This window comes from Coregonus lavaretus (genome assembly GCF_964263955.1).
Source record: "Coregonus lavaretus genome assembly, chromosome: 8".
NCBI classification, from domain to species: Eukaryota; Metazoa; Chordata; class Actinopteri; order Salmoniformes; family Salmonidae; genus Coregonus; species Coregonus lavaretus.
Window position 1 is genome coordinate 24,334,790 of NC_139995.1, and position 14,215 is coordinate 24,349,004.

At 42.9% G+C, this 14,215-nt stretch overlaps 1 protein-coding gene across 4 annotated transcripts; it reads right to left on the bottom strand.

The window, feature by feature from the left end:
* Nucleotides 1-514: 514 nt before the first annotated feature.
* hp1bp3 (heterochromatin protein 1, binding protein 3) lies at nt 515-13,858 on the bottom strand. 4 transcript variants are annotated; one of them, XM_084167051.1, is made up of 12 exons: nt 13,821-13,858; nt 11,157-11,232; nt 4,384-4,564; nt 4,120-4,279; nt 3,889-4,026; nt 3,640-3,711; nt 3,217-3,368; nt 2,768-2,858; nt 2,492-2,651; nt 2,231-2,342; nt 1,919-2,074; nt 515-1,800 (listed from the first exon to the last, which is right to left on the bottom strand). In XM_084167051.1, the coding sequence occupies exons 1-12, from the start codon at nt 13,851-13,853 to the stop codon at nt 1,401-1,403; spliced, it is 1,731 nt and encodes a 576-aa protein (XP_084023177.1). In that variant the 5' UTR covers nt 13,854-13,858; the 3' UTR covers nt 515-1,400. The 4 variants fall into 4 exon arrangements, with proteins under 4 accessions (XP_084023177.1, XP_084023176.1, XP_084023179.1 ...); XM_084167050.1 differs by having other exon boundaries at nt 3,217-3,371; XM_084167053.1 differs by lacking the exon at nt 13,821-13,858 and adding an exon at nt 11,771-11,854.
* Nucleotides 13,859-14,215: the final 357 nt, after the last annotated feature.

The following is a 14,215-nucleotide window of genomic DNA, read 5'->3' on the forward strand; positions in this document are numbered from 1 at the left end:
CACTGACTTGCAGCACCCCATCCATCCTTAATATAAATGTATGCTCATTTCATCATTTCCCTCTTGTTCATCAACATGCTCATTATTTGCATATGTAAATATGTTATGTGGTCCTCTGTAGCTCAGCTGGTAGAGCACGGCGCTTGTAACGCCAGGGTAGTGGGTTCGATCCCCGGGACCACCCATACACAAAAATGTATGCACGCATGCCTGTAAGTCGCTTTGGATAAAAGCGTCTGCTAATTGCCATATTATATTATTATGCATCTCTGAATGTGAGGAACCACTTAATTCACCAAATTATTATTTATAAGTTGTATGGCCATAGGCCTAATATATTGAAACGTTATGGTCTATTTTAATAACCCACTACTCAAACTATCCAGCACTTCATTCATCAGTGAACCAAATTGACATCTATGGATTTGTATTGTGGTCTTTAAAATGTATACTTTAGCTCCAACAGCAGACACTATTTGGTGCCTGCCTCCCATTGAGACCATGACAGAATGAAGGAAGTACAAATATAGCCATTTTAATGATGACTTGGGAAAAAGCATAACATAAAGAGTACACGCATGCAGGGTATGTATGAGCTAGGCTCCTTCAAAACAAAGTGTGTTATTCACAATCTTTCACTATTACACAGAATGTAGAAGATTTTGTATATGTTCACTTTGAATTCACTTTGATTAGCTTGTTTGTTTACACACTAAAATAAATCCCCTAATACTATGCAGTAGTACTGAAGATCATGATGACAAACAGTGCTTCCTGATCAGTTAGTCTCCAATCAAATTAAGTATTTTGCCCATCAACTGATTTGTTTCACTCAAACATTCATTTAAATAACAGATTTCGTAATAAACAAGAAATCATTACATGAAAGTTGGCTGTCATTATGCTCTCAAATTCACTTAATAGCATAAATCTCTATATCCTTTAAGATTACTCCAGATTAAACGTTGAAAAATCAAAAATGTTGTAGAGGGAGAAAGTTTCCAAAACGCTTAACAAATGATTTGATAAAAGGAATGTGTCCAGGTAAAACATGGCAGAGTGGACTGGGAGGAAATGCAAAAATACATTATCAAAATGAAGTGGGTGAGGGAAATAAAAGTAGTGATGGAAATTTCACAATTCTTTACCTAGGCAGTTTTACATCTTTTAAGAGGCCATTCTACACAATGGCGATTAAGTTGGGTTCACAGAAATTTGAACAGTTCCCAAGTACAGTAAATTGACATGAACTAATAACTGCCACATCCCAATCCTACAGAGAATAATTCTACAGCCCCAAACTGGAGGAAAACAATGCTGCGAAAGAGAGCATGGATAGAGGCAGAGCACAGCTGTCTTCAGAGCTACAGTTAAACTTCCGCTGCTGGGCAATAGTAAACTCACTTCCTCCCCCTCAGGGACTTGCGGGCTGCAGGCTTGGCCTTCACTGCAGAATTGGCTGCTGCCTTCTTTGCAGGAGGTGACTTTTTGGGCGCTGGCCGCTTCGATGCCCTGCTCGTCAGCTTTTTGACGATGGGCGTTTTGGGCTTGCTCGCAGGTGCAGCTTTCTTGACTGGTGTGGGTGCCTTCTTTGAAGCTGCAGCTTTACTGGCTGCTGCAGGTTTCTTTGCTGACGGAGCTGACTTCTTGGCTGGCGGTGCTGGTTTCTTAGCTGGGGGCGCAGATCTCTTAGCTGGGGCAGCTCTTTTTTTGCCCTTAGCCCTTAACTGACTTGCCGGCCGTGACTTCTTGCTGGGGGGAGGGCGACGCGCTTTAGGTGGTGGCCTCTTCACAGCTTTCCTAAGGATCGTATTAAACAAATAAACTGTTAGCAGTGAACCATTTGAAACTAACTATGTATGACAATATGAATCAAAAACACCCTCATTGGATTTCAACCACTTGACCTTGGACTCACCTCTTAGGAGGGGGTTCATCATCTGAGTCCTCTTCCTCGGACGAGTCCTCTTCATCAGAGTCCTCATCAGACAAGTCAACTCTCTTTCTGCGTTTGTCCTTCTCTGACACTTTCTGGTCTTTCGCTTTCTGTTTTTCAGGGAACAGAATGGCTGGGCTGTGGAATAAGAAGAGACAATCCGATCTCTAACCTTTCTGTTCCAGGTGAGTGAACTTCAGAAAATACTGTTCCTGGTATAGCACATGCAATGCAATGATGTACAGAGGGCAGCAATATACGTCACATAGTAATCTTCCTATAGTAATGTTCTACCTGGGGTAGTAAGGGTAGCAGAGCTGGTAAGTTCCGTTTAGCCCATTTCCAGTGATCTGATCCACCCAGCCCATAATTTTGCACTTCTGCAGGGTTCTCTTCAGGTTGTTCACTGAGGGAAGAGAAGTGCCCAGGGTCAATAAAGCATCTTTACATCTCTGATTTAACCTAGCTAATGAGAGAGCTCCTGCAGTTGCAGGTAGGTATTCACATCTTGCCAAAGCAGTGTTTCTATTAGGAGAGTCAGGGAGCAGTTCTTACCCACGCGGTACTCCATGCTGTCCTGGTTAGTCTCTAACAGGAATTTGCGGAGTGTGGTGGTACTGCAAGTCTTGGGTTCGTTCATGGCCACAATGGCTGTCATGATAGCGTCCTCCAGGGGCCCGCCTTTAAGCAGGAACTTGCCCCCTTCCCGCTTCAGCTGTGAGAGTAAGAGAGGGGCTGAGATAAACGCCTCATACAGAGATCCAAAATCATAGACTCCAAAAGCCTTTATGAAGTACACTGAATTGTGCATTCCTTTAGTATAAGACTAACCTGAAATGTTCCAGAGGCACCTTTTCCAGTGATCTGCTCCAGGTGACCCTTGTCCACAGCTCTCACCAGGCCACTCTTTAGGATATCTGGCCTAGGAATGAAATAGTGATTGCATTGGAAATTCTATTTTAATCCCCACCAAGACACACCACTAATGGACATCCCAGAGTTCAAAGGTAGTGGGTTCCTTCTTTTCAGACTGCATTAAACATGATGTAGATTTGGGTTGTGCAGAGGGTTACATTGCTATGTCAGGTAATACTGTAAGTTAGCATGCGTTTACATACTCCAAACAGAGAGTTAAACATGATGTAGATTTGGGTTGTGCAGAGGGTTACATTGCTATGTCAGGTAATACTGTAAGTTAGCATGCGTTTACATACTCCAAACAGAGAATAACAGACCCCGCCACTGCACCCACCCCAATATAATAATAAAAAGGTATTTACCTATGCTCCACGTTGAGTTGAGGGAAGTGCTGCTCCACATATTTCTTGATCAGGATATAAGACGCCTCTTTGGGCTCACATAGTCGTGTGATGATCAAGGGCAGAGCATCCCCAAGGGTCTCTGCCTTCAACCCAGGTGCCACGGCGATCGGCTTCTAGCACCAAACCATCACAATCAGAATCACTGTCAAACACAGTGGTGCTCTGTAGCTCAGTTGGTAGAGCATGGCGCTGGCAACGCCAGGAGAGTGGGTTCAGTTCCTGGGACCACCCATACGAAAAATGTACGCAAGCATGACTTTAGATAAGTGTCTGCTAAATTCTTCAAATTCTGTCTGCTTAAAGCCAATGGAACAATCACATAATGGTCAATTGTAATTGTTAGTGTTTAAGTTTGCAGATAGGTGACTGAAAATTACCTACCCCTTTAGCAGTTGGTTTATTAGGGGGCTGCTTCCCAATGGTAAAGCTTCCAGAAAGGCCTTTACCCTTCAGCTGTGAGAGTGAATAAAAAAGGTAAAGCAACAGCAGTATGCAGGTAGATAAAACATCAGACACACAGGATAAAAGGGCACCACAACAAGTCACCCACAGATCGAAAAACACTAAGACTGCCGCCTACCATTTGCAATTAATGTTAATACATGGTCAACTTTGGTCAGGACTCCTCACCTGTTTGATGGTGCCCTTCTCCAGCTGCCTCTTGAGAGCCTTCTTGAGGAGGAATTTCCTCTTCTCCAGGTTAGGGTATTTCTTCACAATGTACTTCATGACAGAATGGGCTGAGGCCCCAGTCTTCTCCTTGCAGGACTGCAGAGAGGAAATATGACAGTTGTGCTGCATTCATGGGGAATAAAGAATAACTACGTAATACAAAGGTTAAGTGTGTTGTTATGTTCAGACCTCAATAGCCTCGATGAGGATGTCGTCCATCTTAGGCGGCTGCATGGTGGAGGTGCTCTTATTTGTGAGCGTTGCACGTTTGCTGGCAGACATGGTGGCCCAAGCGGGAATAGCCTTTTTCACTGGCTTCTTGACTTTGTCTTTCACTCCATCCTTCTCTCTGCAACCAACCAACAAAACAGAGAGCAAGACAATGAGTAATTAAACATTAATCTACACGGATATGAAAGCAACATCCGCACGGTATGAGCATAAGCAACTCACTCTTTCTTCTCAGACGTTTCCCCCTCAGCAGTCTTCTCTCCAATGGATTTATCATCTCTCTCACCATTCTCTTTTGGCTCTCCTTCACCGGTGCCCTCTCCCTCCTTGGCTACTAGGGCAGCAGGTTCTATCTCCTGCTCCTCCTCAACAGAGGCAGACTCCTCAGAACTGGCATCAGGCTCTGGAGAGAGGTGTGGGGGGGGGGGGGGGGGGGGGGGGGGAGAGGGAACGACAAGGGTGAATACGTTAATTCAGCAAATAGATGTCAAGCTTTATTCACATACCACTCAACAACAACTCAGAACAATGTCAAATATTTGGGAAGTCCAATTCCACTCTTAAAATAACCACTAATTTGAAAGGATTCTTAGTGGTTAAGAGTGTTGTGCCAGTAACCGAAAGGTCGCTGGTTCTAATCCCTGAGCCGACTAGGTGAAAAATCTGTCGATGTGCCCTTGAGCAAGGCACTTAACCCTAATTGCTCCTGTAAGTCGCTCTGGATAAGAGCGTCTGCTAAATTACTAAAATGAAAAAATTTAAATACAGTGGGGAAAAAAGTATTTAGTCAGCCACCAATTGTGCAAGTTCTCCCACTTAAAAAGATGAGGCCTGTAATTTTCATCATAGGTACACGTCAACTATGACAGACAAATTGAGAAAATAAATTCCAGAAAATCACATTGTAGGATTTTTTATGAATTTATTTGCAAATTATGGTGGAAAATAAGTATTTGGTCACCTACAAACAAGCAAGATTTCTGGCTCTCACAGACCTGTAACTTCTTCTTTAAGAGGCTCCTCTGTCCTCCACTCGTTACCTGTATTAATGGCACCTGTTTGAACTTATCAGTATAAAAGACACCTGTCCACAACCTCAAACAGTCACACTCCAAACTCCACTATGGCCAAGACCAAAGAGCTGTCAAAGGACACCAGAAACAAAATTGTAGACCTGCACCAGGCTGGGAAGACTGAATCTGCAATAGGTAAGCAGCTTGGTTTGACGAAATCAACTGTGGGAGCAATTATTAGGAAATGGAAGACATACAAGACCACTGATAATCTCCCTCGATCTGGGGCTCCACGCAAGATCTCACCCCGTGGGGTCAAAATGATCACAAGAACAGTGAGCAAAAATCCCAGAACCACACGGGGGGACATAGTGAATGACCTGCAGAGAGCTGGGACCAAAGTAACAAAGCCTACCATCAGTAACACACTACGCCGCCAGGGACTCAAATCCTGCAGTGCCAGACGTGTCCCACTGCTTAAGCCAGTACATGTCCAGGCCCGTCTGAAGTTTGCTAGAGTGCATTTGGATGATCCAGAAGAGGATTGGGAGAATGTCATATGGTTAGATGAAACCAAAATATAACTTTTTGGTAAAAACTCAACTCGTCGTGTTTGGAGGACAAAGAATGCTGAGTTGCATCCAAAGAACACCATACCTACTGTGAAGCATGGGGGTGGAAACATCATGCTTTGGGGCTGTTTTTCTGCAAAGGGACCAGGACGACTGATCCGTGTAAAGGAAAGAATGAATGGGGCCATGTATCGTGAGATTTTGAGTGAAAACCTCCTTCCATCAGCAAGGGCATTGAAGATGAAACGTGGCTGGGTCTTTCAGCATGACAATGATCCCAAACACACCGCCCGGGCAACGAAGGAATGGCTTCGTAAGAAGCATTTCAAGGTCCTGGAGTGGCCTAGCCAGTCTCCAGATCTCAACCCCATAGAAAATCTTTGGAGGGAGTTGAAAGTCCGTGTTGCCCAGCGACAGCCCCAAAACATCACTGCTCTAGAGGAGATCTGCATGGAGGAATGGGCCAAAATTGGGCCAGCAACAGTGTGTGAAAACCTTGTGAAGACTTACAGAAAACGTTTGACCTGTGTCATTGCCAACAAAGGGTATATAACAAAGTATTGAGAAACTTTTGTTATTGACCAAATACTTATTTTCCACCATAATTTGCAAATAAATTCATAAAAAATCCTACAATGTGATTTTCTGGATTTTTTTCTTCTCATTTTGTCTGTCATAGTCAAGTGGTTACTGTATTCACTCAGCCTGTCAATGCTGGGTACATATGAACCTGTGTTTGTGAGAGAGTGAGATATACAGCTGCGGAAAAAATTAAGAGACCACTGCAAAATCATCAGTTTCTCTGGTTTTACTATTTATAGGTATGTGTTTGGGTAAAAATAGCATATTTGTTTTATTCTATAAACTACTGACAACATTTCTCCAAAATTCCAAATAAAAATAGTCATTTAGAGCATTTATTTGCAGAAAATGACAACTTGTCAAAATAACAAAAAAGATGCAGTGCAAAGAAAATAAGTTCATGTTAATTTTTAAACAACACAATAGTAATGTTTTAACTTAGGAAGAGTTCAGAAATCAATTTGATGGAATAACCCTGATTTTCAATCACAGCTTTCATGTGTCTTGGCATGCTCTCCACCAGTCTTTCACATTGATGTTGGGTGACTTTATGCCACTCGTGGCGCAAATATTCAAGCAGCTCGGCTTTGTTTGATGGCTTGTGACCATCCATCTTCCTCTTGATCACATTCCAGAAGTTTTTAATGGGGTTCAGGTCTGGAGATTGGGCTGGCCATGACAGGGTATTGATCTGGTGGTCCTCCATCCACACCTTGATTGACCTGGCTGTGTTGCATGGCGCATTGTCCTGCTGGAAAAACCAATCCTCAGAGTTGGGGAACAATGTCAAAGCAAAAGAAAGCAAGTTTTCTTCCAGGACAACCTTGTATGTGGCAACCTTGTACATCTCCTGAGTGGCGCAGTGGTCTAAGGCACTGCATCGCAGTGCTAACTGTGCCACTAGAGATCCTGGTTCGAATCCAGGCTCTGTCGCAGCCGGCCGCGACCGGGAGACTCATGGGCGGCGCACAATTGGCCCAGCGTCGTCCAGGGTAGGGGAGGGAATGGCCGGCAGGGATGTAGCTCAGTTGATAGAGCATGGCGTTTGCAACGCCAGGGTTGTGGGTTCGATTCCCACGGGGGGCCAGTATAAAAAATAAATAAAAATGTATTCACTAACTGTAAGTCGCTCTGGATAAGAGCGTCTGCTAAATGACTAAAATGTAAAAATGTTGATTCATGCGTCCTTCAAAGACAAATCTGCCCGATTCCAGCCTTGCTGAAGCACCCCCAGATCATCACCGATCCTCGTCCAAATTTCACAGTGGGTGCGAGACACTGTGGCTTGTAGGCCTCTCCAGGACTCTGTCTAACCATTAGACGACCAGATGTTGGGCAAAGCTGAAAATTGGACTCATCAGAGAAGATGAGCTTACTCCAGTCCTCTACGGTCCAATCCTTATGGACTTTTGCAAACCTCAGCCTGGCTCTTCTTTGCTTCTCATTGATGAAGGGCTTTTTTCTAGCTTTGCACAACTTCAGCCCTGCCCCTAGGAGCCTGTTTCGAACCGTCCTCGCCGTGCACTTCACCCCAGCTTCCGTTTGCCATTCTTTTTGTAGGTCACTTGATGTCATCCTACGGTTGTTGAGTGACATTCTAATGAGTTGGCGGTCATCCCGGTCAGCAGAGAGTCGTTTTCGCCCTCTGCCGGTCTGTAGCTTTGTTGTCTCCAATGTCTGCTGCTTGACCTTGTTTTTATGAACCGCTGTCTTTGAAATTTTAAGGATGGAAGCAACCTGACGCTCACTGTATCCCTCTGCCAGTAAAGCCAGAATTGAACCCTTCTTTCCCTCACTCAAAATGTTCCCTTTCAACTATTTTGGCATGGTCAATAGTTATTGTTTGATTAATATTACTTTTGAGGTACTATTAGCACTGTTTTTGCCATCCAGCTGGTCCTATTGCAAGAGGATAGTGATGACCACAGCAGCGGTTTTTATATTTTTCCTCGTTAAATAAGATTTGGTTAATGTGATCACCTAATTGTTTTATTTAACCTTTATTTAACCAGGTAAGCTAGTTGAGAACAAGTTCTCATTTACAACTGCGACCTGGCCAAGATAAAGCAAAGCAGTGCGGAAAAAAACAGAGGTACATATGGAATAAACAAAACGTTCAGTCAATAACACAATAGAAAATCTATATACAGTGTGTGCAAATGTAGTAAGTTATGGAGGTAAGGCAATAAATAGGCCATAGTGCAAAATAATTACAATTATAATTTAGTATTAACACTGGAGTGATAGATGTGCAGAAGATGATGTGCAAATAGAGATACTGGGGTGCAAATGAGGTAAATAAATAATGTAAATAACAATATGGGGATGAGGTAGTTGGGTGGGCTAATTACAGATGGGCTGTGTACAGGTGCAGTGATCGGTAAGCTGCTTTGATTTTTGCAGTTCGTTCCAGTCATTTGCAGCAGAGAACTGGAAGGAATGGCGACCAAAGGAGGTGTTGGCTTTGGGGATGACCAGTGAGATATACCTGCTGGAGCGCATATTATGGGTGGGTGTTGCTTTGCCTAGCAGTGATTTATTGATGACCTGGAGCCAGTGGGTTTGGTGACGAATATGTAGTGAGGGCCAGTCAACGAGAGCGTACAGTTCACAATGGTGTGTAGTATATGGGGCTTTGGACAGATGGCACTGTGATAGACTACATCCAATTTGCTGAGTAGAGTGTTGGAAGCTATTTTGTAAATGACATTGCCGAAGTCAAGGATCGGTAGGATAGTCAGTTTTACGAGGGCATGTTTAACAGCATGAATGAAGGAGGCTTTGTGGCGAAATAAGAAGCCGATTCTAGATTTAACTTTGGATTGGAGATGCTTAATGTGAGTCTGGAAGGAGAGTTTACAGTCTAACCAGACACCTAGGTACCTAATTCAGTAGAATGAGGTGTGCCTTTGTTGGAATTCAACAGACACTGGAATGGAATGGCTGTCATACATGTAGAGATGCTGATTTAAGACAAATTTGCAGTGGTCTCTTAGAAATAAATGTATTAATGTCAACATTCGTTTTTGCCACATTTATTATTTTACAGACACATTGCCACTTCCCAGTAGTGGGAACAGTAAAATTAGTCTAAAAATTATACTTTGTAAATGTAATGTAATATATTTTTTTATGTTTAGCTCACATACACCTTAATGCATACTTTATGTGAGCTAAACATACAAAATATACAGTGGGGAGAACAAGTATTTGATACACTGCCGATTTTGCAGGTTTTCCTACTTACAAAGCATGTAGAGGTCTGTAATTTTTATCAAAGGAACACTTCAACTGTGAGAGACGGAATCTAAAACAAAAATCCAGAAAATCACATTGTATGATACCTCTCCACAATGGCCAAGACCAGAGAGCTGTGTAAGGGCATCAGGGATAGAATTGTAGACCTGCACAAGGCTGGGATGGGCTACAGGACAATAGGCAAGCAGCTTGGTGAGAAGGCAACAACTGTTGGCGCAATTATTAGAAAATGGAAGAAGTTCAAGATGACGGTCAATCACCCTCGGTCTGGGGCTCCATGCAAGATCTCACCTCGTGGGGCATCAATGATCATGAGGAAGGTGAGGGATCAGCCCAGAACTACACGGCAGGACCTGGTCAATGACCTGAAGAGAGCTGGGACCACAGTCTCAAAGAAAACCATTAGTGACACACTACGCCATCATGGATTAAAATCCTGCAACGCACGCAAGGTCCCCCTGCTCAAGCCAGCGCATGTCCAGGCCCGTCTGAAGTTTGCCAATGACCATCTGGATGATCCAGAGGAGGAATGGGAGAAGGTCATGTGGTCTGATGAGACAAAAATATAGCTTTTTGGTCTAAACTCCACTCGCCGTGTTTGGAGGAAGAAGAAGGATGAGTACAACCCCAACAACACCATCCCAACCGTGAAGCATGGAGGTGGAAACATCATTCTTTGGGGATGCTTTTCTGCAAAGGGGACAGGACGACTGCACCGTATTGAGGGGAGGATGGATGGGGCCATGTATCGCGAGATCTTGGCCAACAACCTCCTTCCCTCAGTAAGAGCATTGAAGATGGGTCGTGGCTGGTTCTTCCAGCATGACAATGACCCGAAACACACAGCCAGGGCAACTAAGGAGTGGCTCCGTAAGAAGCATCTCAAGGTCCTGGAGTGGCCTAGCCAGTCTCCAGACCTGAACCCAATAGAAAATCTTTGGAGGGAGCTGAAAGTCCGTATTGCCCAGCGACAGCCCCGAAACCTGAAGGATCTGGAGAAGGTCTGTATGGAGGAGTGGGCCAAAATCCCTGCTGCAGTGTGTGCAAACCTGGTCAAGACCTACAGGAAACGTATGATCTCTGTAATTGCAAACAAAGGTTTCTGTACCAAATATTAAGTTCTGCTTTTCTGATGTATCAAATACTTATGTCATGCAATAAAATGCAAATTAATTACTTAAAAATCATACAATGTGATTTTCTGGATTTTTGTTTTAGATTCCGTCTCTCACCGTTGAAGTGTTCCTATGATAAAAATTACAGACCTCTACATGCTTTGTAAGTAGGAAAACCTGCAAAATCGGCAGTGTATCAAATACTTGTTCTCCCCACTGTATATTTTTTAGCTCACATAATACCATTTTAAAGTATGTATGTGAGCTAAACATAAAAAAATATATAAAGTATAATTTTCTAGAGACTAATTTTACTGTATCCACTACTGGGGAGTCCCAATATGGCCGGTTACTTCAAATCTCTCAAATTCCAATACATAACACCAGCAATCCAGGGTTTATACAAATCATTGATATGAACACCATAGCGTTCCTGTGGAGGGTCTTCAACTCACCTCCCTCTAATGCGGCCGAGGGGGCCATTTCCTGGGGTGGTGTCCTAGATGCACGACGTATAGGCATGACTACAAACTGGTGACCATAGAGATACAGAGGATGAATTAAAACATTTCCTTAGCACAGCCAGATAAGTTACTAACTGTATTATTAAAATCACAATTAAGTTGTGATACAAAGCAACTTTGCAAAACCCAATGGTAACATCATGCAGTCGTAAAAGTAACCCACTGCTTCTGCTATCCATGTGCGAGGCAACGTCAATCATGGCCTGTGCACTCATCAAATGCAAGTTACTGCCCTTCGCAAAAGTGCATTGTCGACCAACATCGATAAAACCACAAGGAGTGTGCAATATTCTATGGAAGTTTTGGAATGGTGGGAGGAATGGAAAAAGTTTGCAAAAAATCATATCGAGGAAGATGCACGTCCTCAGTAATAATATGGCCATTTTGTCAATTTACCCTACACAGTAATGGCGCTGCACAGAGCTGATGCTAAATGCATCGAAATTGCATTGGCAAAGGAGAAAACGGTGCATGCATTTTGCCATAGCTCTATTGTCAAACACATTTTGCACGAACTAATCATTAACAATTGTTAATATTCTTACCTTTCGACTCTCTATAAAGATGTTGAAATACAAATTGCTTCGCTCTCCTTTGTTTAGAATTCTGTTTACGTGCCCCTCCCCCTTGAACGTACACGTAGCAACGTGGTAAGGTTATGGGCGCGTTCCAAAATTAGTGCAGTCGTCCTGCGCAGATTTTGGGCGCGTTCCTCTTCCCAGACGTTGCTGACGCCTGCCAGATCTTACAACGCCTGGATAGGTATTTTACGTATCAGCTAAAGGCTCGGACACACCGGTACGATTATCGAACGTTTGCCGGCCGAGAATATTTAGCACTGAACAGACGGCAGGTCACCGTCCGTAAGCCTTGATAAAATACTCCAAACCAGAAGGTGGCAATAGCGTGACTTTCTTAAGAATGTCCCTCGGTGTGACGCTAGTAGTAGCCAGTAGGATGGGCATTCTGAGCACAGATACAACAATGAGCCAGATATGTCACCGGATGTGTAAGTGTGAAGCATCCGGTTGGCGGTTCCACTCATTACCAAATATGGTAATGAGAGGACGCCCAGTGTCCGGCAGTGGGAGAAAATTAAGCTAGTTGGATTTTGGCCAACATTATGCTAACTTTGTCATCGATTAAACATTTGAACTCAATACAGTTCTGTTCCCAAAACTAAAATATGTTACGAACAGTGGACTAAGTTTTGTAGATTTGACCCTTTGCCAAAGTAAAAAAAATGGCGTTGTTTAGAAGGCGTGCAAGGGCGAATTGAGATACTACACACATAAAGGAAATATGCAAATATGTGCTACAACGCGCCAATAGGATCTCGTTAGCTCGTGCTTGGCTCTGCCCACCTCCTTGCTTGTTCTGCCCACTATGACTGATTTGTTCCCATTGGAAACGACAGGATGTGGTCTATCTTGGGTTAGTTATAAATATCTTTGTTCTGAGTCTTTTCGCAAGCCAAATCTATGGCCGCATCATTTGGCTTTGTTCACGTAAAAGAGCCGCATCATTTGGCGCCCTCATTCAAAATCGACCTAGAAACATGAAAAAATCCAGATCTCTAATGTAAAGCCCAAAAAGTAGTCTACCATTATGTCAGCTTGTGATATGCACCTTCAAATAAAATGTTTCCTGGCCAAAATATTAGATCGCCTGCAAAAAAAGGATTTAAAAAGAATTACTCACTGCAAAAATTAGCATAGACCAGAGTGAGGTGCTCTCCCCACTATTTATTGTTTCTGCAGTGAGGATTTACCATATTCAGATAATTATTTTGTAACTTATTAGCAAATAATTGTTGTTTGAAGCTCAAAAAGTAGTAGCAGCACAGAGTTCCTAAACCCAGAGTTGCATCTCGAAAATTCCTGGAAGTCTTGCAAAACAGACCAGGCCGGGGTTTGCGGAGTCAATGAGAAGTGAAAAATAGGTCCTTAGTTGTTAATTTTCTCGAAATCTAACCTAGATTCGAGCCAATGTCTTAAGTAGTTGAATATGTTATTACTCCAACCTCGTGAGTGACAAACTGACACGTTTTTATTTTAATCAAAAACAACTTTATATCGGAGTGCCTTTGATTTGACGGAGTGCACAGGAGAAGTTCGGCGCGAGAAGTGTTACTGCTCATGAGTTTAGCTAGCCAACGTCGCAATGACATCGCCTACCAGCTTTATCTGGGAATTATATTGGAGAAGCAGTTTCTGCCTATCTTCATACTGTATTGTCTTTGGTAGCAGTATGCAAATGAGGGAGGCAAATGAATGGCTCTTTCACCGATTCGATTAGATTACCAACGTTCACCAAAACGAGCCGTTCGTTCGCAAACGACCCATCACTAGTAGCCAGCCAATGTTAACTAACAAGCTAGCTGCGCTAATGCTGCTATTCTTGTACAAAGCCCTTTTTGTAACTAGCCAGATTTTATTTATATTTATTTAACCTTTATTTTATCAGGGAGTCATACTGAGACCAAGGTCTCTTTTACAGATGAGCCCTGAATGACATAAATTACAGAAAATACATACATCAATATATAAATACAAAATGCAAGCAGAAACAATAACATGGACATAAAAAACAAACCCATTCATCAGTAATAAGGTCCTCAAGCAGCATTCTGAGTTGCCCTAGAGGGACCAGAACATCAAATTTAAGAACATTTTGAAGATTGTTCCACAAATAAGGTGCAAGAACCTGATTTACCCAGCTCAGTAGAGACCAAATTAATTTCAGGTGTTAGCCATCCCTAAGACCGGGTGTGGTAACTTGTATGTCTAAAGTTTAGTAATAATGTTAAGTACAGTGGGACTTTTTGTTAAAGGGCTTTACAAATGAAAACATAGCAATGTATCAACCTATGTGACATCGAAGAGGGCCAACCATCATTTTGGTAGAGAATACAGTGATGACTACTAAAACTGTCGCCCATAACAAAGGGCAGTGCACTATGATAAACTGTATCTAACATTTTTACATTT

What these genes read in the sequence shown, in the direction of transcription:
- hp1bp3 (XM_084167050.1), bottom strand. Translation starts at nt 13,853, where the DNA reads ATGCTGCTTGAGGACCTTATTACTGATGAATGG. An exon ending in ACCTTATTACTGATGAATGG is followed by an intron (nt 11,233 to 13,820) that starts GTTTGTTTTTTA and finishes TATGGTCACCAG; the next exon opens with TTTGTAGTCATGCCTATACG. An exon ending in GAAACGTCTGAGAAGAAAGA is followed by an intron (nt 4,280 to 4,383) that starts GTGAGTTGCTTA and finishes GGTTGGTTGCAG; the next exon opens with AGAGAAGGATGGAGTGAAAG.